The sequence below is a fragment of the Coregonus lavaretus genome (genome assembly GCF_964263955.1).
Source record: "Coregonus lavaretus genome assembly, chromosome: 30".
Lineage (NCBI taxonomy): Eukaryota > Metazoa > Chordata > Actinopteri > Salmoniformes > Salmonidae > Coregonus > Coregonus lavaretus.
In genome coordinates this window covers 18,734,961-18,761,501 of record NC_140017.1, presented here as the reverse complement: position 1 = coordinate 18,761,501, position 26,541 = coordinate 18,734,961, and the positions used below count along the sequence as shown (strand labels likewise).

General features: G+C 43.1%; 1 protein-coding gene and 1 pseudogene across 2 annotated transcripts; one reads left to right on the top strand and one right to left on the bottom strand.

The window, feature by feature from the left end:
* Positions 1-375: 375 nt before the first annotated feature.
* LOC311105847 (tripartite motif-containing protein 59-like) lies at positions 376-2,155 on the top strand (annotated as a pseudogene). The gene is made up of 4 exons: positions 376-645; positions 769-991; positions 1,081-1,290; positions 1,373-2,155. The product of its transcript is annotated as a tripartite motif-containing protein 59-like (transcript).
* An 898-nt stretch (positions 2,156-3,053) lies between these two features.
* On the bottom strand, positions 3,054-24,896 carry LOC311105668 (structural maintenance of chromosomes protein 4-like). Its single transcript, XM_084147883.1, has 23 exons — positions 24,809-24,896; positions 22,996-23,147; positions 21,828-22,018; positions 21,020-21,211; positions 19,876-20,052; positions 17,688-17,852; positions 15,471-15,598; positions 15,179-15,319; positions 14,782-14,932; positions 13,440-13,604; positions 13,050-13,283; positions 12,716-12,901; positions 11,953-12,114; positions 10,117-10,342; positions 9,940-10,019; positions 9,663-9,815; positions 8,592-8,718; positions 6,105-6,294; positions 5,650-5,968; positions 5,104-5,286; positions 4,744-4,976; positions 4,326-4,509; positions 3,054-3,912 (listed from the first exon to the last, which is right to left on the bottom strand). The coding sequence occupies exons 2-23, from the start codon at positions 23,135-23,137 to the stop codon at positions 3,754-3,756; spliced, it is 3,888 nt and encodes a 1,295-aa protein (XP_084004009.1). The 5' UTR covers positions 23,138-23,147; positions 24,809-24,896; the 3' UTR covers positions 3,054-3,753.
* Between the last annotated feature and the right edge of the window lie 1,645 nt (positions 24,897-26,541).

Below are 26,541 nucleotides of genomic sequence, written 5' to 3'. Positions count from 1 at the left end.
AGCGGTGAGGTGGGAGTCATCCGGTGTGAAGTCGTCATCCCCTGCTGTCCAGGTTTGGAGGTACTGGTTTGGCACTTTCATTTTAATATGCTAGTAGGCCACAGAACTACCAACCACTAAACTTTGCAGGTTGTCATGAAGCGACTCCACCTGTTGATGAATCATTATAATGAACCAAACACTCATCACCAACAATTAGATTGCAAATATTAAGCCAAGTGGTTCTTGGAGTCTTTGTCAGGACAACTCAAACCTTTGAACTTCACTCTTGATTTATAATACTCAAGTGTTGTCCGCTCCTCCAATTACAGGCTAAACGATGCATTGAATTGCAAGAGCAGAAACAAGCCAGGTACGCAGAGCCTCATTGTCCCATCACCCCACCGCAGCATGGAGAACCTAGAGGAGGACCTGACATGTTCAGTGTGCTATTCCCTCTTTGCTGATCCTCGGGTTCTGCCCTGCTCCCACACCTTCTGTAAATCCTGCTTGGACAACGTACTCCAAGTCTCTGCCGTCTACTCCATCTGGCGTCCACTGCGGCTCCCACTTAAGTGCCCCAACTGCCGCAGTGTGGTAGAGCTCCCACCAACAGGTGTTGACGCATTGCCCATAAATGTCTCCCTCCGCGCCATCATTGAGAAGGTAACCATTTGTTTAATACGTTTTTATTTGGTCTTAGGTCATTGTCACATCGGGGCATATCTTTATAGTTACAGTATAATGAAGTGGTATATCATCTATTTTATTCCCATCTTTACCTGTCAGTTCCAGAAGAACAGCCAACCACGGCCCCCCCTCCTGCCCTGAGCACCACCGACAGCCCCTCAACGTCTACTGTGTCCAGGACCGCCAGCTCATCTGTGGCTTCTGCCTAACAGTGGGCCAGCACCAGGGACACCCCATCGATGACCTGCAGGCAGCCTTCATCAGGGAGAGGCAGGTGCCCGCTCACCTGCTGGGGAGGCTCTCAGACCACCGCCTGGCAGAGGTGATTTATCAGTTTATTTACCAGTAATAATGGATTTAATGCATTTGACCAACTTCTGGTTAGATTATGTGAAGTGTTATTTCCTGAAGGTGTGTAAGCTGGGGGAGCAGCTGAAGCAGGAGAAGGCCAGCTGTGAGGGCCTAGTGAGGCAGGACCGGCAGGCCGTGGAACAGTACTTCCAGGGACTGGAGCTGGTGCTTTCCAGGAAGAAAGAGGCTTTCATGGGGGCCCTGGACACAGCAAGCGTGGAGGTGTCTCTGGCCTACGATCCACTCATCCAGAGGCTGAAGGAGCTGCAGGTAAGGATAGCCTGGGTCGGTGTTGTCATGACATTACTTCCTCACCTTTGATTGTATATTATGGTGCCACCCTTCCCCACAGGAGGAGCAGCTGGACCTGTTGTCTCTGGGTTCGGCCGTGGAGGACGAAGACTCTCCCCTGGTCTTCCTGGAGAAGGTGTACCTGTTCCGGGAGAGGGTGGAGGCACTGGTAAATGCACCCCTGCCCAGAGTCATATCCCTCTCCATCACCCCCCGTGCTGCTGAGTACCTGGAGCAGCACTGGGCTGGTGTGACCATCGGAGAGCTGGAGGAAGGGCCGGTGCCTCAGTTCTTCTGCTGTGCAAAGCCCACCCATTCTGGGGACGGTTCTTAGGACAGAGGCAGGGAGTCACCCTGGAGGCTGGGTCCAGGATCTGTTGCTGCAGCCCACTCCCCCTGTGGTGCTTCTGGGGCTGCTGCTGCTCCTGAATCCTGTTGGGGGAGCATCTCTGGGCTTCTCCCTGCTGTCCCATCTCAGTCAGATGGTGCACGACCTAAGCAGTGAACTGACCGCCTCACTATGGGAGACAGCAGGCTTCCTGTACGCACAGACAGTGGAGGTGGTGTGGCGGTGCAGCTCTGCCTTCTCCACACTGGGGGAGAACACCTACCAGCAGCTGGCATCCCTCTACAAGACCCTCAGCTCCTGACAGAAAGACACATGGGTCTTCACTTCAGGAAGGACCCCAGCACCTGGTGATGTAAGGTCTTAATGTCACACTCCTTTGGTTTGGGATTAATGCTAACTGTGCCTAGTGATTGGAACTTCTCTGATGCAGCAGGATACAGTTGACAGAAAACAGGCGTTACTTCTGGAACTAACCCTGACCCCAGCTAAAGCGCATCACAGGAAGATACTGCCTCATGTACCACAAAGTGAAAAACAAACTTTTCACAAATCCTGAAATGCATTCAGCAGATTGGAAGCTGTTATATTCAACAATAAGCCATAAAAGGTACAATTTTCATAACCTTATGCACAACTTTTTCAAAGACATTCTATAGCTCTACATGCAGTATACTGTAATAAATAATACTATAGGACTGTTGCATTTAACTCCAGCTATTTAACCTTCACCAGAAAAGCCTTCTGTTAAATCAAGTATGGATTTTCTATAAGTCAACTACAATGTATGTGTGCTTCGAACACACCGACTGCGTTGTTGGGTTTTGGTACACCAGAAGTACATTCATTTCCAATGGAACGCTGCGTTTGCCTTGCAGCATTGCGTTCTGTGTGGTGCATACGTTGGATTTATCGAACGTATGCGTAAACGGGTTGACAGAAATGGTAGCAGAAGGTGTATGTTGAACTTTTGTTTCACACATATCTAGATTATGTTCAAAGCGTTACAATAATCTTGTGATACCTGTCGGAATTAAATTAATGGGAAGACAGGTTAAGTCTCCATCTCAGGATGAGTGGATTGAGTGTTGCTCCAGAGATATCCCAATTGTTGTGCATTAGCACTTGTATCTTGTGAGGAAGTGGTTCAGTAGGTGTGTTGCATAAACAGTTAACCAGTGCTGTCAATGAGGCATGAAATCTATATAAATGATCTCTCAGTTCCTCACTGATGGAACATATAGCTAGTCTTCAGGGTTTTTTTACCTAAAAGATGGAAGACCTACAGCTCATTGTGCTAGAACCTCCGCACAAGTCTTCCAGGGCAACATGTCCCATTTAGGGTTACAGAATATTTTACTAATGAGTGAAGTTATAGTAATCAAAGTATTCAAAGACCAGTGAAAATATTTATTAGCTTCATCAGTAAAAAAGATAGAAGTGTGATGACAGAAGAATAGGTTAAAGTCATGGTTATATATACATTGTGTGAAAGAACAGTAAACTGGAAAGAGAGACTATTTCTACATCTTACTAGGAGTGGCTAACATGCTGACCAGACCGCGCGTGCGTCAGCGTGCGCATGTAAAAAAAAAAAAGAATCCTCCCACACCAGACACAATCACGACACGCAGGTTGAAATATCAAAACGAACTCAACCAACTATATTAACTTGGACAGGTCGAAAAGCATTAAACATTTATGGCAATTTAGCTAGCTAATTTGTCCTGGGATATAAACATTGGGTTGTTATTTTACCTGAAATGCACAAGGTCCTCTACTCCAACAATTAATCCACAGATAACGGTAAACCAAGTTCAGGCTTCTTCTTCTTCTTCTTTGGACTTTATATGTCGGTTGGCAACAAACTTTAAGATGCATTACCAACTGGACTGGAGTGTGGACCTCAGTTCATCTTTCAATCACCCACGTGGGTATATACTCCTAAAAACCAATAAGGAGAGGCAGGACTTGCAGCGCGTCGAGCGTCACAAATTGAACCAAGTTCTATTTTAGTGCCTGGCCACGCAGACTCTCACGAGCAGTGTGGGTGCAATGATTCAGCATGTAATGGGGAAACCAGAGTCACTGCTGTTCTAAGCTGAGATTGGCTCTTTGAAGACAATGGTTTTAGGGTTGATTCCCACGCTCTTGGTGGTGTTGTGGGTTTTGTAGATGCCGATTAGACGGTCAGCGATCTCAAACATGTTATTCCTCAGGGAGATGATGATGAACTGAGCGTTCTTAGTTTGCTCCTGTAGGGAAATAAATGAACATTCAATCACCAATGGGAAGTCAAAGGCTGTAAATCTCAAGTATCATGTTTTTCCTGTGCTTATGTGAGTCAAACTCTTTTAAACAGTGTCCTGGGAAGAATTAACCACCAAACGCCTAGACGAGAAAACAATGGACCAACATGCTGACAGAGGGCTTTGCAAAACCAGTGATTTCTCAGAATAGGCTGTACACCTTACCATAGCGCCTCCAATAATCTCCCATTACTAACGATTAACACAGATGAGCTGACCCCATGTCCCTTACTGAGTCAACAACAAGCACAGCAGCATAGAATTAGGAGTAGAATGGCAATTACTATTCAAAGCTGTTCCATGTGGAATAGAGTTCCCATGAACTGCTGTGTGTGCATGCAAGCATGTGAAATACTCACATAAATGTAACAGGCCACGATGGAGACATTCTTGAAGTCCAGGGCTGCATCAATCTCATCCATGAAGTAGAGGGGCGTGGGCTTAAAGTGGTGCAGAGCAAACACCAGGGCCAGAGAGCTCAGGGTCTTCTCTCCTCCAGACAGGTTGAAGATCTTCTTCCAGCTCTTCTTAGGGGGACGCACACTGTGACCATGGACAGAGAAGAGGATGAGCAAGAGTCATTCAAAGATTTAATGAGTAAAACAATGAAATTAGGAGAAAGGGGATACTGGGTTGGGACTCGGTACATTTTGATGTACAAATAAGTTAAAAAATAAAATAATTCACAAATTATTGAAAGACCTATCCAGAGCTGTGTTCACAAATCATAGATACAAACATGTCAAAAAACAGCCGGCTGGGCCAGTGTCTGCTGACCTGAACATGATGCCCTCAGAGAAGGGGTCCAGGCTGTCGACTAGCTCCAGCTCAGCATCACCCCCTAGTGTCAGCATCTGGTAGTTCTCCTTTAGCTTGTTGGTGATGATGTTGAAGCCAGCCATGAACTCATTGAGCCTCTGCTTGCGCAGGTCCTCACAGCCGCGCTTGAAGTTGTCTCTCTCTGTGGTGATCTCATCCAGCTCAGCTACACGCTTCAGGTACAGTTCCTCCTACAGAGACATGACCCACAATGATTACCTTCTCTTAGAGAGAAAGAAACTTGAGAGAGAGCAGATAAGAGTAAAAACAGGGTGTTGAGGTGCTTGGTTAGACCTAGAGAGAGTGCTGGGTGTGTACCTTCTTCTTGTACTCTGCGATGGCTCCCAGGTTGGGCTTCATCTGGGCACAGCGGGCCTCCAGCAGGGAGATCTGGTTGGTGGTGATGTCAGGCCCCTTGATGGCCGCCAGGTCAGCAGGGGTCAGCACGGGCAGCGCTTCCACTGGTTTGCCCTCAATGGCGTGAAGGGAGAGCTTAGAGGCCTGGGGATGACAGGACACGGATGGTCAGTCCTAACTCTGACTTTGCTAATAGCTACTTTAAAAGGAAAATGTACTTACTATGACTGATATGTGGTTGTCCCACCTAGCTATCTTAAGATGAATGGACCAACTAAGTCGCTCTGGATAAGAGCATCTGCTAAAAATGACTAAAATGTAAATAGCAGAAGAGAGGAAAAATATATAAAAGTCTGTCAGATGATGATACTGTTCCTCAGCTAATGCATAGAACAGTGATGCACTGCAACTAGCAGACTGTTTGGAAGACCTCTAGACACACCAAACCAACAGGGTAACAACAAAGCATGCGTGAATCTCACATGCACACAAAGCCCTGCCACCCACCTCTCGCTGCCAGTGTTTGATCTTGTTGGTGTGTTCGGTGATGGAGGTCTCTATCTGCTCCACCCGGAGGCGGACGCTGAGGGACTCCTCCTGCAGAGCGTGTTCCTGCTCCTGTAGGGCCTTGATCTCCCTCACCACCCCCTGGTGCTGCTCCTGCACCTCTGGCAGTGCTGCCTCAGCCTCCTGGCAGGCCTTCATGATCTCCCCAGCCTCCTCCTCCAGCCTCTTCAGATGATCCGTCAGCTCTTCCAGACTCTTCTCATTCTCCTCCAGCTCTCCCTCCAGGCGACTCACACCCTCTTCACACTTCTTCAGGTTACTGTGGGGAGGGAGGGGCGCATCAGCCATTAGGGAAAAGCTCAGATAAGCCCCAGCTAATAGCTTCACAACCAGAAGCCTTTGCCAGATGGGAGCTGAATATGTGTGTGTGTGTGCGCACGTGTATAAACACTTACCGCCCTGCGGTCTTGATGGCCACCTGAGCCTTGGTGATGGCTGAGGAGCAGTCGTCCAGCTCCTTGTTGACTTTGTCCAGTTTGTCCTGCTGGGCCTTCAGCTTATGGCTATTGATATCCACGATGAGGGTGTGGAGCCTCTTCACCTCAGCCTCCACCTTCCCTGCCTTACTGGAGGCTGCCTCAAAGTCTGACAGAGTGAGAGGAGGGAAAGTGAGAGAGGAGGGAAAGAGAGAGAGGAGGGAAAGAGAGAGAGGAGGGAAAGAGAGAGAGGAGGGAAAGAGAGAGAGGAGGGAAAGTGAGAGAGGAGGGAAAGAGAGAGAGGAGGGAAAGTGAGAGAGGAGGGAAAGTGAGAGAGGAGGGAAAGAGAGAGAGGAGGGAAAGAGAGAGAGGAGGGAAAGAGAGAGAGGAGGGAAAGAGAGAGAGGAGGGAAAGAGAGAGAGGAGGGAAAGTGAGAGTACAGACTCGGTGAGCATAGCCTTGCTACTGAGAAAGGCCGCCGTAGGCAGACCTGGCTCTCAAGAGAAGACAGGCTATGTGCACACTGCCCACAAAATGAGGTGGAAACGGAGCTGCACTTCCTAACCTCTTGCCAAATCTATGACCATATTAGAGACAAATATTTCCCTCAGATTACACAGACCCACAAAAAATTTGAAAACTAATCCAATTTTGATAAACTCCCATATCTATTGGATGAAATACCACAGTGTGTAATCACAGCAGAAATATTTGTGACCTGTTGCCACAAGAAAAGGGCAACCAGTGAAGAACAAACACCATTGTAAATACAACTCATATTTATGTTTATTTCCTTTCCCTTTTGTACTTTAACTAATTTGCACATAACATTTGAAATGTCTTTATTCTTTTGGAACTTGTGAGTAATGTTTACTGTACATTTAAAAAAATGATCTATTTCACTTGCTTTGGCAATGTAAACATGTGTTTCCCATGCCAATAAAGCCCTTAAATAGAAACATTTAATTGGGAGGAGGGAAAGAGGGATATAATATATTTTTTCTATGTGAGATAGGAGCGGGGTTAAGCCTCAAAAGGTCAAGTGTGTATTAGGGGTGTGCCAAGTACTTGGACAAAACCACTATCGTAGAGGATCTAGAGAATCTTCCAAATATGATAGATTTTTCAGTTAATTATTTGTGATCGGGAAAAAGTAATTTTCAGCTGCCAGCACACATCTCACTGTCACTCAAAGTGTGGAGAAGGGTGCAACTGCAGCCCGCAATTCGGGGCGTTCCTGTATTTGGGTATTCCTGCATCTGCAGGAACCCTCTCTATACTTCTATTGGTCCATTTTTAAACTATGACTCCACTACATAGGCGGGAGGCAGGGGCACTCCAGTACAGTTTGGCAGGCGGGCGCGAAGGACACTGTGCTAGTCCTAAGGAGGACTCCAGTACACAGCAGGCGGGAGCGAGACTATGCTAGCTAGCAAGCTAGCACACGGTGTCACCCCCGCCTGCTGTATACTGGAGTAGCTAGCAGTAGGCTGTGTACTAGAGTAGACACAGGTAGACAGTGTCCTTCGCTGGACGTCGGGCATGTTACCACGCAGTGTCGCTCCATCCTCCTGTGCTAGCGGGAGCGACCGGTAGACAGTGTCCTTCGCCCCGCATGTGGCGCACGGTTTTGCCACAGTTCTGTTAACGGTGAGGACAGATGTTCCGCAGGCGGGAGCGAAGGACACGTCTACTGGTACACAACAGGCGGGGGCGGGGTGTTCATTAAGGAACCAATGGGATGCTTGAGGGGGGCGTTCCTGTAGATGCAGGAATGCCCACATGCAGGAACGCCCCAAATTGCGGGCTGCAGGTGCACACTATTGAAAGTGTGAAGCGCTGTGCATTCTAAATAACTAAATTGGCGAGTTTGGTGATCTGTAAAGAAATGGGCGGGGTGTAGGTTGAGCCGGAAGTGTCAGGAGAGAAATGTTTTGCTCTTCTCGAAAGTGAAACAATATATGGGGCAAGCAAATGACCAAAATCTGTGTCTGGAATAAATGCAGGCAACAGTAGCCAGCCATGCATTATTTATTAGCCTATTTCATTGTTCATTTAATAGGACAAAGTAAGTAAATCATGTTCAGCTGTTGGGATCATTTCTTTGATTTGAACAATGTGTGAATGAGTGAAGGAGCATTGCGATGCACTCAGTGATAGCGCAGTAATGTGCACTTGAAGTATATGCTTTACTGGCATTTAAAGCGATTACGAGTATCAAGTGTGATAAAACAGATACAATTAAAAGTATGACGAGATCGACACACCCCTAGTTGTATGTACCAGTTGTCTCCAAAGCAAGCCCATGAGAGAGAATGCCTAGTGGAGTCAGACTGGGGTTTACTGTAGCAAAGCTCAAATTGAGCCAGATCATTGTCCTGAAGACTAGAACTGACACAGAGTGTAGCCTGCAATTTCTAAGTGACTTCACATCATAAAGTTACATTTGGGGTTCAAAGTTCTCACCTTTCTGGAAGTCCTTCAGGCTCTTCTCCAACTGTTTCTGTTTGTTCTTGTCAGGAGCAGCAGCCAGGACATTGGCCTCCAGCTCTTTAATTTGAGGCTTCAGGTGAGCCTCCTGCTCTGCCAAGCTCTGAGAAGAAACACACACTGTCAACCACAGCCTCACCTGCAATCACCAGCTTCAAGTGTTGTAAATCAAATCACATTTTATTTGTCACATACACGTGTTTAGCAGATGTTATAGCGGGTGTAGCGAAATGCTTGTGCTTCTAGCTCCGACAGTGCAGCAATATCTAACAATTTCACAACATATACCCAATAGTACTCTAGTCCAGAACTCCGACTCAAGTACTATTTTCATGACTTGTGGCTCAACCATTGGTGACACTGACTCGCCTTCCGGTGACTTGTATTTGCACTTGGACTCGATAGGCTACTATGATAAGCAGAATATTAGCAGCACTGGGTGCACAGAGCAGCGAGGGTTCGGTTGTCTAGCAGTGGGAGGGACGCACCACACAGCCTACATCAGCTGGTGAACTGCGGGGGAGCAAGCGATGAGTGTGGGCGACAGGCAGGCTCCACCTCCAATCTCAGGCTACACATCCCGCAAGTGACTCTTGCTTCCCCGTAATCACCAGCCTACTATTTAGCTTTGCCTGGTTAAGAAACAAACTGCTTTACGAAAATGAAAACAATAGTATTGAGTTTAAAAGTAAAACATTCCTCCCCCCCCCCTGCATCCCATGGCCAGGTTCTGACAAGTCTCCCTTTACTTTTCACTCTGCAATAATAAAAAAACAACACAAATATCAATTACAAAAAAGTACCTGAGAGCCTGTTACAATTATTGCAAATAATAATCTGGTCAATCTGACAGGAGCAATAGCCAATTCAGTCTAGAGACCATTCATCCCTTCAAATAATTACTGACGGCAATTATGACCATTGGGCAACAGGAGAATGCTCACAAGAAAATCTTCCCGCCAATAGATGTTGCTGGGCAGATTGTCTACCAAATCCAAACCAAATCAATAGAGGGGCGAATCTACAAAGACGAGCATTGTGTGTTACCTGCATGCTGTTGGTGTATTTCTCCAGGGTGTTCTTCATGTCTCTGAGCTGCTGTCGGAGTCTCTGGACTTTCTCCTCCAGCTGCAGCTTCCTCTCCTGGCAGCCCTGCAGCTGCACCACCTTCTCATTCAGCTTGCTCTCCATACGGTCCAGCTGACACACACAAAATTAAGATAGTAGGTTATTAGCTGAGGTCACCCAGCAGAGCATAAAGTGAGCCATAGCAGTGATTGGAGACCAGAGAATGTTCTAGAAGAGTGTCCAGAAGATCTCTCACCTCCTGCTGGGTGACCTCAGTGCCAATGGAGGAGCCCATCCTGCCCCGCATCGCTCTCCCTCCACCTCCAGTCATGGTGCCTGGGATGGGACAGAGCATAGTGTCAGACATGTCATCCATATAGACCATCTGTAGAGAGACACTGAGAAGAGATGAGCTACCGCTCAGTCTACCCACCAGCCATCTCTATGATCTGTCCCTGCATGGTGACCACCCTCCAGCGCTTGTCCTTCTGGAAGGCGAGGCGTGTTGCCTGCTCCAGGTCCTTGGCCACCAGGGTGTCCCGCAGGGCAAAGTAGAAGGCTGGTTTCATACTCTCGTCCTGAACCCGCACCATGTCAAACAGACGGGGAATGTTCTCTGGGGTGGAGATGGGCCCCATCTTATTCTCCCACACCTTCATCTGAGACAGGAAGAGAGTGGATGTTAACGTGTTAGCTACATTTTGGGGCATACAAAGGGGCTTGTGGTAACAACAACAACTATTGTAGGGTGTTACATTTGAGTGTAAAGGGATAATTTCCAGTCAAAGTGTGAGATTTATCAATATGAGCGTTTGATGAGTGTGTCTAAATTTACGCACAGCCATGACCATGCGTACGCACAGTGCCAAGTGGTGGAATAAGAGAACTGCTTGTCAAGCATAGAATGGGGAAAATGTTGAAAATGTGAGTAATAATTTAAAAATATATATATTTCATTGTATTTCCATTGTGAATTCATGCAACATATCTTGACAGGCTAGCTATATCATAAAATATGACCACAGTGCATTTGTTATGATAATAATCCATACAAAGTACAGTAATTTGTTAAATTAGAGACATGTGTAAAAGTGAAACCATTGTTGAAATACTATAAAAAAGACTGAGATAACGGGAAATCGAATGAGAGATGCTCTGTTGGAAAATTTGGCACACTCCGCATTTCGCAGAGCGTGTTTTTAGACACAGGTGGAACTTTTTTCTCTCTCCTGAAAGTACAGATTGGCTCATCAGATATCATTTCCCAAAACCAAATTTATAGGATTCTTGCGAGGATTTGAGACCTGCTTTAAAAAAGGCAAACGCATGCTTTTCCAGTGCACATCCAAGTGCTCTCCACCACCGGTGTTTTGGCAACGGGCACTTTTCAATGGGAGCTTGCCATTCGGCATCTCACAGCCCTCGATGAGCCAATGTTTTGGATGCAATTGTCAGCAAAACGAACAGTGACGCATACAATTTCCATACACCATCACACAAGAGGTTGAAGTCAAGAGGGGTTTCTTTGCCATGATGCCATCAATGGGTTCCCAAATACGAACAGAGCAATAGACAGCACCCACCGCCATAAAATAACTATCCCAAAATTATTTAAACTATGTGAACAGAAAGTTTCCACTCTTAATGTGCAGGTGATAGATTAAGACACTGCTGAATGTGGTGGCCAGGTGGAATGCACGACTCGTTCATTCTGCAGAACAGCAATGTTGGCCTAAACACCTACAGGAGGGAGCTGTTGAGGATGGATGGCTTATTGCCATTGCTTATCTATATTTGCCATTGCTAAAGCAACTTCAATTGTCCTAATGGTCCTCTCTTTGTAGCCATGTTTTTATTTTTACTGGTCAAGCCACAACTGAACGAGCCAAGTAAAGCCTTTTGGTTGTGCCCAATCTCTGACACTAGCACCTCCATTTCAGCCTCAGAATTGTTTTCTTGGCTTTTTTTTGGTTGCGCCGTTGTATTTCGAGGTACGGCATTGTATATTCCACACAGGCTTTAAAGGGATAATTTTGACCATATGGTTAATTAGGGGCTTTTCGAAATGCAAATAGCCAAGGAGAACAATTGGTATTTATCAAAAGGTTCTCTCCTCTAACGGTGTGCGTATGACGCTTCTAGGATTGTTTTATAAATCACACTTTCTATGTGTACGAACATTCAAAACTCTGTTCGTAAGTAGCATTTTATAATAGCTTCTACACAATATTGATAAATGAGGCCCCAGGTGTTTGAGAGTTGTTCTCACCTTGTCCAGGCCAATAAAGGTGGCCACTCCGATATTCTGGGCCTTGAGGAAGTTGACACATTTCTGGGCCGTGTCGATGCTGTCAACCAGGATGTTGTCCAGAGAGCCACAGCTGGACGAGATGGCAATGTCATACTTCTCATCGATGGCCCCAAGGTCACCCTGTAGGGACAAGAACACAGTCTCACTGAGTATGTGTAGAAGGGTGTGTGCATCTCTCAGCTGTGTAGCCCACGTGTCAGACTCATTCCACAGAGGGCCTAGTGGCCGCAGGGTTTCGCTCCTCCCTTGTACTTGATTGATGAATTAAGGTCACTGATTAGTAAGGAACTCCCCTCACCTGGTTTTCTAGGTCAGGGGTTCCCAAACTTTTTAACTCAGGCCCCCCCTTCCAGCATTGGGAAAAATCTATTTCTATGGGCACAAGCACTGTTAATGCCACAAACTGTTCACACCACTCTTGTTGGTGGAAAGAACATCTTGCAGGTTTAAAGCTTATTTCCTGCAATTCTACATATTGTCATGTAGTGCAGAGAAAATTTGGCCGTTTTAAAGCTCATTTTCTTCCAATTCTATAAAATGTTGCCATGTCTAATGTTTAGTCATGTGATATTTGAGTGACCCCCCCCCCCCCCCCCCACAGTTTGGTAACCACTGGTCTTGGTCTTAATTGAAAGATAAAAACAAAGCCAGCAGACACTAGGCCCTCCATGGAATGAGGTTGACACCCCTGGTGTGGTCTACACATGGACATGGTCCTCACTAGTCGTCCCAGGATGCCGGGGATCTTGCCGCTCCTCTTCTGCTGCATGAGGGCATCCAGCACCTTCCCCCGGCTGCGGTTAGAGGACAGGGAGCTCTTGGCCTCCTCCACCTTCTGCCTCATGTCCCTCACCAGCTCCCTGGCCTGACCGTCTGCTTGCAGCAGCTGCTCCAGCTCCACCTCATCCTGGAGCAGACAGAGATATGGTCAGCACTGGTAGCACACGGTCATCCACACACCTGAAATCCAGCCATCTTACTGCCACAAATCCCATAGTTCACCCCTAACCTTAAGAACCGCTCAACGCTTGAGACCCTCCCACACACTAACGTACCTTCTTGAGCTCCTGTTCACACTGGGGTATTTTGACCTGCAGGTCTTTGATGGCGGCGCGGCGGTCTCGCAGCGTGTCGGAGGCGGTCTGCAGGGACTGCTTGGCCGTGTTCAGCTGGGTCAGAGCGGTGTTGTGGCGACTCAGGTAGATGTCCAGCTCAGACTGGGCCACGTCCTGACGGGAGCGGGTCTCGTTCACAGCCTTACTCAGCTCCATCAGCTCCTTCTCCTTAGTCTGGGGACGGAGTCATGGGAATAATAGACACTCTATTATGTGATCAGAAAACATAGAATACCAGGGGGAAAAGATACCGGTCAAATTCAATTAATCAGGAATAGTGTTTCCTACTTCAAACGAAGCAGAAATTCCTGATCATGAAAAGACACCCACCTCCTTCTCCTGCTGCAGACCGCTGGTCTCCTCCTTCAGACTCTCCATCACTTCCTTCAGTTTCTCCTCCTCCTTCCCCTTCTGTTTCTCCAACTCCTCCCTGCAAGCGGACGCCTCAGAGATGGTCTTCTCACTGCTGGCCGGCACGTTACGCACCTCCTCCAGCTGACAGAGAGATATGGGGGGGGGGGGGGAGTTAGCAGACAGAGTTAGGAGCACCGCCATCAGACTGGCAGGCAGTCTGTGTAAACTGCACCTCTCTCCAGTGTGCAGGGTGGTGAGAGGGAGTAGCAGAGGGAGTGGAGGAGGCCATGCTAACTGTGGGTGAATGTGGCTGCTGGTAGTGTTACACAAGGCCATACTTCACTACCACACTGCAGAACACAGCTCCCCAGAGGACTGCTCTGCTCTACCCGGCCTCCACAACCCAACACTGCCAAATCACAGCCACTGGTGCTGTATCATACAGGCTGCAGAACAGGGGCAGAGAAAGGAAGAGAGACTTGGAGCATATTGAGTGTGTGAGTGGGGAGGGAGAGAGAAAGGGGAGCCCATGGAGGAGAGAAAATAGCAAGAGAGCATGGGAGAAAGTGAGAGGCAGCAGAGCCAAGCAGTCATGCTTTGGATGGTTTGTGTTTGAGTTCACAGCCCCCTAGTGGCCAACTGGAGGAGTTTCTCTTATTAAATAAATCAGGTATACCAGCCACTTTATCAATCCAGCAATGTAACTATTATTTTTTTCAAGAGGGACCTCATGACACAGAACATCTATTTTCAAAACCTATTCAAAAGTGGGATACACACCCTCACCCACCCAGAGCCAATCCCAAGCAAGTTACTGTAATAAAAATGAACACACTTGTTTATTTGTGACATTGATACAAGTAAATATAAAATGTGTCTAATTACACAATACGGCAATTACTAATAAGGTCATCTGTAAATCCCTGGGCAATGCCTTCTCCGGGTCTCAGCACAACAGGCCTTGTGTTTGTATAGAGAGGGAAATTGTATTACGAGTGGCCGTGTTTCGCTTTGGCCAGGGGACAAAATCAACAGAATAAAAGTGAAGTGTCAGGCCATTGGTGCTGGCCTGTCTTGAGAGGACAGAGCACCATTGTGTTTGTTTATGAGTATGACCTGTAAGTTATGTAGCACATTCGCCACAATCACAGGCTCCTAATGTATAGATTTGGAAAGCCGCCATGAGCTACGCCTGTACACACAGAGATTGCCCACTATGATACCCCTGAAATGGAATCACTGAAGCCTCGATTACAGAGACCTGAATTATGTTCACAGGAAAAGGGACACATGCACGCCTAAACACACACACACACACCTTCTCCTTATCCTTCTCCAGTTGCTTCTGCAGTTTCTTGATCTTACTCTTCGTGTGCTTCAGTTTCTCTCTGACCTCCACATCCTGCAGGTCCAGCTGGGTAAACTTCTCCTTCTGGCCCTCAATGTACTTGGTCAGCTTGCCTTGTTTCCTTGGAGAAAAATCACAACATGGACATCATGAATGGCAATCAAACAAATTACTGCTAATTTTGCTTTTCTGTATCAGTGGTTGCCAGCATGTCTATGTTCTCCATTCCATAACATTATTGCACTGAAGACTGACATTCATTTTACATTAGGACTATATTTTGTTCATAAATGTGTCCCTTTGGTATCAATTTCCATGTAAGCAACGAAACCCATGAATAACATAAATAAAAAATAAAAAGGCCTACTTCTCCACGTTTTTCAGCTCTTGGTTGTTCTTCTCCATCTCTTCAGCGATCTTGTTGTTTTTCTCTGTGAGCTCCTTGGTGTCGTCTTGGATCCTCTGCTTCTCCTCCTCTTTGTTTGCCACTCTCTTCTGGAGGTCATGGCTGACAACAAAGAAACAATCACACACTGGTCAACATCTGTGGTAATTGCACCCAACTGCATCAACCCTTCCTCCCAGATTCTTTCAAACCTGATTTCCTGTTAGTAAAAGACACTAAATATAGCAACCCCCTGTGTGGTTGTAATACTCACACATAGTACTGGCAGAGCTGGCTCTTTTGTTTGAAAATATCATTCTCCAAAGTGAGGAACTCCACGGCTGTGTTCTTCTCTCCCTCCAGAGCAGTCTTCTCCTTCTCCACCATTTTGACCCTGTTTAGCTGGAACACACGGTCCGCAAAATGATAAAACAGGAAGACAAAGGCTACAGCACCTCTGACTTAAATATTCAAGCTGAATTGTCATAAGATCAATATCTGAATAAATGTTTTAATTTACTTTTGTTTCTTCTCAGGTGCGCCTAGAATTGTTTTGCACTGTGATTGACCATGCCTGACATTTATTGATAAATGAAAGCTAAACCCTGAGCTTTCCCAACAACTACAATTTTACTCCACAGGCTAGGGTTAATTAGGCTTCAGTACCAAAATTGCCATTTTTATTCAGTCAAATGGCATATGCGATTTGATCAAATGTAGACAAATGCAGAGTGAAGGGAAAAGACAGAACTTGGAGAGGCAGAAGTGTGATAGGATGCTACACTGCACAATGCGATGAGATCAACCCCTAGTCTAATAAGATGAGGATAGTCAAAACCGGTCATGACTAAAATAACAGCATTTGACCCGTGTATGTGGTATTGACATTTGTTACGGCTATATCTATTGCAGCCATTGCATTAACACAGGATTCTGCGTTTTTCACGGAGAAAAGGAAAGATAAAACACAGATAAAATATCTTGCTGCGTTTAGAAACGCAGATCTAAATTGCTTCTTATTGTAAATTCTGCTTGGCTTCAGTCAGGGTTTGTTCAAAATCATGAATATGAAAGGACTAATTTTGTGCTTCAGTTACACTTCTCCACTTGGATGAAATATCTTTGCTCTCATCTTGCCCAATCAAATTCCACCATTCAGGACCCGTGATGTGTACTTTTCTTTGGTAGTTTTAGCAAGTTAAAATGCAAGATTAACTAGGAAATGTAGCTGGCTACATTCTTTCTATGATAAACATCTGAAATATGATGGCTATGCATCGTTAATTCTTCTTTACAGAACATACATTAGCGCAACACATTTGGCAGAAAATAGTTTATCATATGAGAACAAGTGCAACGCTAGCAGACACAAGTAAATTAGTTTACAATGGAAAAAACTTGCTTTTCCCATTGTAAATAAAATGTACTTGTCTACTAGCGTTGCACTTGTTCTCATCTGATGAAAACAAAGCTATTTTCTGCCGAATGTGTTGTACTAATGTATTTTGTGTAAAGAAAAATTATAGTTGCACGCCCCTAATCACTTTATTGAAGCAAAAAACCACTTGACTTTCAATATAAAACACAGGTGAAATGGTTTAAACTGCAGATTTGATGGTCTACTTTATGAAAATGCAGATTTCTGAATACTAAATGTGACCTCTGACTGTAAAGTTGCATGAACCAAAAAGTCTTAATCCTGTCACCCATATGAAAAATCAGAAATATGTTAAAGTAATAAAAACAATAATCACAAGACTGACCAATTAGTTAATACATTACAGTACAGGGAGAACCCGTTTTTTTTTGCAAACAGGTCTAATTAGTGATGTGATATTAGTGTAGCCTGCAAGAGATTTACTGAACCGGCTGGCTTCACCAGACATCCAGTATTTCACTTCAAATGAATCCCTACCCTGTTAACCTGGCTGGCACACTACAGAGCCAACACCATACCCAAATAACAATCTGTCACTATACTGCAATACAAATAAATATACTAACAAAATATGGTAATTAGCAGCCAAACTTCACCCCCCTGCACACATAATTACTAACTAATTCGGGTCTGGTCACTAAAAGCCTTTGATTAAAAAATTAAATTATATCTCAACCTCTCTTTAAAAATAATAATTAAATGACTGATTGCATTGCAATTGTTTTTTGCACAACAATAAAAAATGTTTTACAAACAAGCATGGGGGATTAGCCTAGATACAGCGATCTCTGAGTAGAGGTGTGTGTGTGTGTGTGTGAGGGGATAATTTGCTGCCTTGTAAGGAGAGGCAGGTGTCAGGCCAGGGGCAGTCATTCAGGCCAAGACACAGCATACCTCGCAGATTTCACAGTGAAACAGCCCCCCTAACACACCCTATACACCCCCACGAGGAAACCATCATAATTTCAAAAAGGAAAAACAAGTACAAATGTATTTAAAATAATAAATAAAACAAAAATGGACCAATGTCTAGTTATTGGGGTTGTTTCTCACCTTCTCTCCCCTCTGCTCGTTGAGGAGCTCGACACGTCGGCTCAGGGTGTGGATGGGCTGCTTCAGGCGGCAGGAGCCAATGATGTCCTCCAGGTATTCCAGCATGCCCTCATCATGCTCCGTCTGCCCCTTGGGCTTCATCATGGCTATCTGCTCCACCTCACCCTGACAAATGCACAGGAAAGGACGCAAGCAAGGACACACACTATGTTATAGCTTCTTCCCACCATAAACTCTACAAACACACACCTTGGATCAATTTTGTGTTTGAGACCACCTGATTACCATCTCAGAATTGACATAGATGGGTGGGTTTATCATTTTTTAGACTTTAAAGTCCGTGAAAAGCAATGAGAAAAATACCTGAAATATTATGCAATTCAAACTAACCTGGGCTAAAACCAGAAAGAGAGCAACTTCTGTGTGAATCTCAAACAGCAAGTTCGTTCTTGATGATTTTAAATAAAATGCTTGCTCTGCTCACTAAAGTATTGAGGAAACGTTGCTGATGTTATGATAACCCCTCATTAAAACACTGTTTTTCAACCTCTCCTTTATGACATAATATATCCCTACAGTTTTCATGGGCAGCCAGTCATATGGGCTTTTTGCAGTACATTTTGGTGTTTTAGTGTAATGTACTTCACACACCTTCCCAGCCCACACACACCTGAGCCTCAAATAATAACTTTTACTGCACATAACTGTACTCACAACACAGACAAACCAGTAGCCTACATAAAATGTTTGTCCATATCAAAACAATGAAAATGCAAAAATGTAACAACAATCACTTAAAACATAGAACCAAACATCTCATCAATTGGAACCACTACAATAAAGGTTTTATATTTTATGAGGTCAAGAAAGAAATACAAACTAAAAGGGGCATCTGGCAAATTTAACTGGTGCCTGTGTTTTAATAAAATTATGAATTTCCTTTCTATGTCATAGACAAGGTGTAAGTCCTTGACTGAACAGTCCTTGAAACATTCATTAAACACAAGCCTAAATGCTGGCCAATATAATAATCAGACTGGTCAATCTTGTTTTAATCCTGTGTGTGGAGCACCCCCCCACACACACACACACTTAAACACAAAAAAACTATACAAGGGAATAAAGCATTATTCTGCTCTGCCTGACCAGTGCACTAAATAGGCAGCTTCATCTGAGCCGTAGGCCTGTAAAAGTGACTTTGGAGAACAAACTAAAGCTTCTTGTCTTAGTCAGAACAACCCTGTCATATTTAGTGAGCTCAAAATCACCTAAAATTCCAGCAGCGAGGATGAAGAAAACAGCACAAATCAAGACAGGCGAGAACCTGCATCTTCTCTCAAAATAAATCATATAAAATATAGCGCTACAACTAGTGGTTATCTAATATTCACTAGTCACTAAACACTAGTCATCTCATTGAGCCAAGAGTTGATAGGTACTAGAAAACCAAAAGTGTATTGTGCAACAAGTGGACTGGCTTGTTCTTCAAACAACCCCTGGAGGAGTCTACACACCAAGCTGAACACCACAGGGATGTTCCAAAAATGTATTAATAAATAAAAATAACAATTCAAAAATGTATTCATTTGGACCATGACCAACAAAATGCAGCAAATATGACCCAACAAAAACAATAAAATGTCATGTCTTTGAACTACTACACATATTGACATTGGCATTACATTCCATGAAAGATAATTCCAACGAAATCCAAACTGAAGACATAATCATGCATTCAAATGATAGAAATGAAGAGTGGATGCTTGATCCTGCCACACTGAAGCAGCACAGCTAATATTGGGGTTGGGGTCTGTATTCTCACACCAATATTTACGTGCTGCTATAGCGTGGCAGGTAAAGGGGGGCCAAACTGACCGGAGTCTCCATTCACCCACTAGACAATTCCAGGAATGTTAGATTTTCCTTAAAATACTAAAGCAGCAAATGATGGTTCGCACCTTTCCAACATTGTTTCAAACCATGATGCGCTGCTATAGCAGTCCAAGTCCTTTTCACACTTTAACAGGTCACTCACTCACATAGGCATAATATCTGTTCTCCTCTGAGTGAAAGGGGTCAAGTCTGAGCAGCAAAGCTTTGACAGGATGGGATGTGTGACACAGGAGGGATCAAAGACAAACTGAAAGGAAAACAAAAAAATTAATAATAAAATAAACTATTTAATTACCTGTAAAATCAGAAATCTGTTGTGGTCCAGGTCAATGCCATGGCTACGCAGCAGAGTTCCCACATCTTTAAAAGTGGCCTTCTTGCCATTGATGTGGTAGGATGAGGAATTGTCTTTGCTGGCAGTTCTGGAAACATAGAACTTGCTGTTGGGGATGACTTCGTAGTCATCTCCTTCCTGACTCAGAGGGGGAGGGGCACAATAAACACATCAGCTTAGATCCAGTCTTCAGAACACACTCAGGACAAAAAATTAAAATGCTTAGCAATACAACCCTCCCAAATATAGACAAGTAACCATCTAAACACACACGCATACAAAAGTGAAGCCTCAACCACAGAAATGTTGCTGCAAATAGATATTGGGGTGATAACACAAGTCATCATTTAAGATGTATTTAACTTGCACATTTATTAAAAAGTAAGATTCATATGGTTTATTAACTTCAACTAATTTTGAGACAACAGGAAATAAGTTGTCAACACATTGTCAAGATATGAAGGTGGGCAAAAACAGAATAGCTATAACCTGTTCCACCTTTTTTTTTTTTATATAGAGAAATATATATTACGCGTATAGGCTTAAAACTGCAGTGTTAGGAGATGGTTATATTGAATTGACTGGGCTCAAAAAACTGCTTGGCTGCAAAGAGATTATTTTACATTAAATGTCAATTATGTAGTTAATTACTGTACTATATCCCCAGTGGTAGTACAATATGTTTTAAAATTCTGGTCAAATATTTCTTACTCTGCATACAATTAACATATACAGGATTCTAGGTTTGCACAGAAAAGGAGAAACTATTGTCCACCAACATTCATTTAACCACCATTAAACTTTAGAAAACTCCTGAGGTTCTTATCAACATAAAATCCCAAAAATAAAGGAACAATGATGGCAAAGTTTGTAATTTACTTGATTGTCAGTTTTAACTTCAACTGGATATTCTGAGTCTTTGTTGTAGTCAGTGTGAAAGTGTGAAAATACTATGCCAAATGCATACAAGACAATTATAGCTAAACCCGAAAATAACATACATATATATTTAAAAAGAAATTAATATGATTCTGCCGCTTTACCCAAATCTCTTTTATAAAATGTCAATTGTTTTGTTACAGCTGAGCAAGTGTAAGTGTGTTACCTTGTCAATAATTTTCTGAAAATGCACTTCCACAGTGCAGCTCTGCACATCCTTGTGCTGGTCAGAGCTGTGAATCAGCACAGAGAGTTTTTTGGATCTGATTTTTTGAGCCCTATAGCCGAACACAAAGAGCATTGAATCTATCACGTTGGACTTCCCACTGCCATTTGGACCAATGATACAGGAAAAGCGCTAGGGAAGGGAGAGAAAAAGAGAGGAATGAAGGGGGTGGGGGGGAATGGAAAATAAAAATGTACTTACAATCTGTTCAAATCAAACTAAATTAAACAGAAACCATATTCACAATACCATTTTAGACCGCTTTGAATAACTAGAAAATTCTGCTGGATTAAAATGGTGGGCCTCTAACCTTAGTGGGTGTATTTAAGAATATATTTTATTGCACCTGTGTCCATGACGCAATAAAGAGAACAACTATCTAAGAAAATTTGATACGGGGAAAGTTAGCAGAAAAATCTATTTGTTTATATTTTTGAGGACAAGACACAGCTAGATCACCACTAGTGTGAAAGACACACACACACAAAGCCAAAATGGAGGAGTTTTAGATGCTGCAAACTATGGAGACAACTGTATCTGGTAAATCTGATCAAATAAACAAAATAATCAACAATTAAATTACAACTATCCAAATGCTGTTGTCACTGAAGATAAAAAAAAAGATATAAAAATAAAGTTGAGGAAATGGACAACACCCCATACCTAGGCAATGATTAAAACACAATAAAACCACAATTCCTAGTGTCACAAAAGAGCCAAAAGGGGGAGTTGGTATGTTTTTTCGTACCTTATGGAAAGGGCCCAGAATCTCCTCGCCAGCATAGGATTTGAAGTTCTGATTAACTATATGTGTAATCATCAAGCGAGGAGCGCCTGGTTCATTGGTCATTGCTGGGGGCGGGGGTGGAGGGATGCTACCAAGAATCTCCTCCAAACTTCGATTATCAACAGCCTCGGCACCCTCCCCGGGAGCCGGAGCTAGGGCAAAGAGTTGAACTTTTATTCCTCAGTGCGATTCATTTCAGGTGGGGACACTGGTGTATGGGGGAGGGGTGGTGAAGCAAAAAAACAAACAAACAAAACATAAGCATTATAGAGCTAGTCACTGGAGGAACAAAGACTCCAGAGGAAGATCGGATGTTAACTCGCACATTTACTATCTCTTTGTTCACAAAACTAAATTCTAACAAGAATAACTTAATCATAAACGAACGCTTGAAGTAACCCCTTTCACAAAAGCTCACATTTTAAGGCAAATACACAATATGCACTCACCAACGACAACAAATAATTTTCAAAATATTTCGAACATCTGATTCCACGTTGTTTCCCCCACCCCATAACCTACATTCCAATCAAAACAAATTAATACAAATCGAGCCTTGTTACAAATGATTATCGATTATGGTACCATATCACAATTACAAAACGTTTGGTCTCAAGTCTATTGTTGTGCTCAGTAAAAAAAAAGTAAAATATGACCCTGGATAGTTTTCGGCCAACAAACGCTGCAACCATAATACTTGCTAAATCAAGAGTAGACAACATGTCAAATATGGTTATTGTTTTAAGACGAAGTTCTTGACAAACCATTCAACAACGTTAAACAAATCGAAAGATAGAAAATCCTAACCATCATTCTAGAAGATAGAATCGTTTAAAAAGCATTCATATCCAAAAAATTAAATTACCTTCCTAGTTGCGCAGGCTGGAGACAAACGCGCACACGCCACCATTATTATCATCTCAAAAATCACAAGAGACATTTCTTAATGCCTTGCTCACGTTTGGAAAAAATAGCCAGCAAGCTACGTGTTATGAATCAAGGCAACAACTACCACAACTGTGCCAGTTGGACTCAACCATCACGCACTTACATTAAACAAAACACGTTGCCATTGAGTAGACGTGCAACTTATTTAGATGCAGACACCAAAACACCCTTTGTTACTTACCATTTGTCGGCGGTGCCTCTTGGCCATTGGAGTTCGCTTCTTTAGGGGGTACGTCCAACTCGTCTTCGGAGTCATCCCGAGGCTGCGACCCTTTCCCTCTTGGCTTGGAAGCAGTTGAACTTTTCGACGTTTTGGCTGGCATGATTTAGAATCTAAAGATATCATTCAAATCACAGGAATAAAAGTAAAATCCAGTTGGTGTTTTCGCTTGTCAATCACTTCTCCACAATTGATAGTCAACGTGATAGCACCCCGTTTCCCCCCTCCGTCATTTCCCCATCACAATCGTGCATTTTATCCAACGTATATTGATTGCTACACTGAGTTAACTTCACTTCGGGTCATAAATCGGTTACCTAGTCAATTATAAATCTGCAAATAAATGGCCAGTCTGTGCTGTCTGATAAGACCACATACATAAAAAAGTGTTTGTTTTAGTTTCTTTGCTAAATATGTTTCGTTTTAACTATGCCATAGGTGCATATAAGCGAGGGTCAGAGATGCAACCATAACCCAAGAATAGAAAATAGAGAATACTTAACACGAAATTGCAATTTAACCTTCCGACGAGTAAAAAATAATTAGCTGTCTAACTTCAATCTCCCCTAGTCAAATAGCGTGATTGTATTGGTCTAACTAACATAAGCTGACAACATGCATCAATTTTCACTCAATTATCGAGAAATTAATTGATAACAGTTTCACGGACAAGTCAAGTGCGTGTAACTAAAAGACGGACAAACATGGTGACGTTACAGGCTGTCAGTAACGCCAAAACTGAGCTCAAAAGTAAAGCAAATTGTACGGTGAACTAGTTAGCAAAATATGGAGTTAAATGTGCAAAGTAAAGTCATAGCCCCTGAAGTAGCCAATCAGAGTCAGAGTTACGTTATCATTAGTGCCATGTAGTCTGCACTCAGCAGTCCAAATTGACCAGCTTCAGTTGAAAGTCTCATGTTTAGTTTATTTTACAGATTGAGAGTTATAATCACTTGAATAATCTAAAATAATGTAGCTACAATATGGATAGCTAAATAGCTATATCACAACTTTAACGTTAGTGTGTGAATAAATATGTCACCTGTGTATAAAAACATTTCACTGACTTAGTCTTTTTTTAAGGTAACAGTAACGTTAGTGTTATGCTTCAATTGTCCACTTGCAATCTAGTTAGCTAACGTTACCATTATACAAATACATTGCAAATCTTAATCTAGCTAACGTTAATAATTTGCCTAAACTGAGAAGATGTGGAAATAGCCATCTACAGACAGTAGCGAGCTATAGACTAATGTCTAGTAATTAGCTAGCTAGCGTTAGTCAGGTTAGACAACTTTGTGATTGATTAACTAGCTAAGTTGGGCTTTGTTAGGCATGATTTTCACGTTAACTGTTAGCCACGAACACATTTAACTAGCGTACTTTAGTTAACGTTAACGCTACCTAGAACACACAACTAGAGCACAGACGAATAGGGGAAACCGGTACTTTGCTTACAAGTTAGGTTAATTTAGCTAGCTAATTAGCTAACGTTACTTTGCACTGGTTCGCCAAAGTAGCTAGCTAGCTAATGTTAGATACATTGAGTTTGTTTTTGATATGTTGCCGAAAGACAAATGGAAAAGAGCTAAATGTTAGCTGTCGTCTGATCATTTTAAGTTACTCAGTTAACTAGCTAACGTTTGTTACTTAGCTCAACAACCACATATATAACCAGCGAAAAGTGCCCACAAACTTGCTTGCGAGCTTACTAGCTTTCTTTTAGCTAACGTAAAGCTTGCTCTTTCGTGTTCAGTTAAAATGTCAGTTTTACCTTGGGGACGAAGTTCTTTTGTTGTAACAATTCCCTGTGTATCACCCTATCTTTTCAAAGGCAATTGGAAAACTGTTCTCGATTTCCGAAGCTAAAAAATAAAGTGCGTAAAAGTCAACCCTGTGTCATCTCAAATCGTTAGCTCGCTGCAAACTCTCACTCGTAAATGGCGCCTAAACTCTGTTGTCGAACCAAAATTCGTTACAAACTGATGCAAGGCACCATGGAACCTCATTGGTCAAAAAACAAGAAATTCAAAAAGAGGGCGGATGCCAAGTCTAGTTTTGAGCAACCATGAACATAAACTATTTTTTTTAGCATTCAAGTTAACATTATAAAGAATATAAATTATATTTTGGTAACGATTTGGGATATTTTCATAACATTTTTGAAAATAGAATGTTCCCGTGACGTATGGGCACTGTTGCCTAGAGACGACGGAAGGGTGTTGTTTACAGTACCGGTACATTTATTATTTTGTATTTGGATTGTATTGGTTGAATAGTCGAAAATATGTAAGGGATAATCAACAAGGGGCTATGCGTTCTATGGAAAATAATGCACTAGGTGGAAGGTGTGTGCCACGACGCACTAGTGGAGTGGCACTAGCCTTCCAGAGTTAGAGCCCCGAGTTGATTATACCACGGCTATAATTGAACACAGACTTGCTAGCTTAGCTAACCAAACCATCAGTCCTAGCTTGCTATTATGAAAATTGAATTTAACAATGCCAATAATGCTTTCAAAAGCAGCTCAAACATAGAACATGTAAGAAAGAACTTCATAGCCATTGAATTATACTGTCCATTATAGGGAAATAATGCACGCTCTAGAATGCCAATCAGAAACAAGTATCAACAAGGCCATGGTATAAATCGAGATATTTCCTTTGTAACATGACATCAACTCTCGCGATAGTTATTCACAAAGTCGAGGAACGTCAGCGATATTAGAAAAGGAGTATCTCTGGGTACGTTCCAGACCAGAGCTAGCTTGTTAGCTAGCTGCATAGCGATCAGTCTACTTTTCTGGTTTTGTCGATAAGTATAATTGTTGAGGAATATATCACCTTATATGCATGCACTATTAACGGTGGAGCTACTATGGCAACTGGACATACTTAGTTGTCTGCTAACAAGTGTGACAACAGTGAAGAAGACTCAGCACGTTAGCTACAGTGCAGGTGCCGTAGCAACGACAGACGCTTGTTTGATTAGAGAGGTACTGTAGCTAATTTAGCTAGCGCAGCAGCTACTGTTAGTTACTGACTATCAACTACCTAGTAGTTGCTATACACTAATGGTATTGCTAGCTATATGTAGGCTTAACTTTGCTAGCTAGAGAACTGAGTTTTATTTTTGACCATACCACGATCAGCCAGTGATACTAGCAAACTGTGTATCGTTAGCTATGAATAGCTAGCTACTTAGCTACTCTCTTTGCTAATTGTATAGCAAGCTAATACAGTTTGTTTGGTAACTAACTGTTATGTCCAATTTGAATGATCGATGACAACCCTTCTGTTTACAGTGAGTGCCAAGTACCTATTTTCTGAAGACTTTCACATTAGCCACCACAATGAGATTAAAGACATCATTACTCAAGGAACCAAAACATATCCTTTTCAATTGTGTGAATGATAGAAAGATACTACAACAGTGCTTTGGTTTGACCTGATTGTTGGTCTTTTCAGTTTAAAAAATATGGACAGTCAGCAATCATGAATGAAAAAT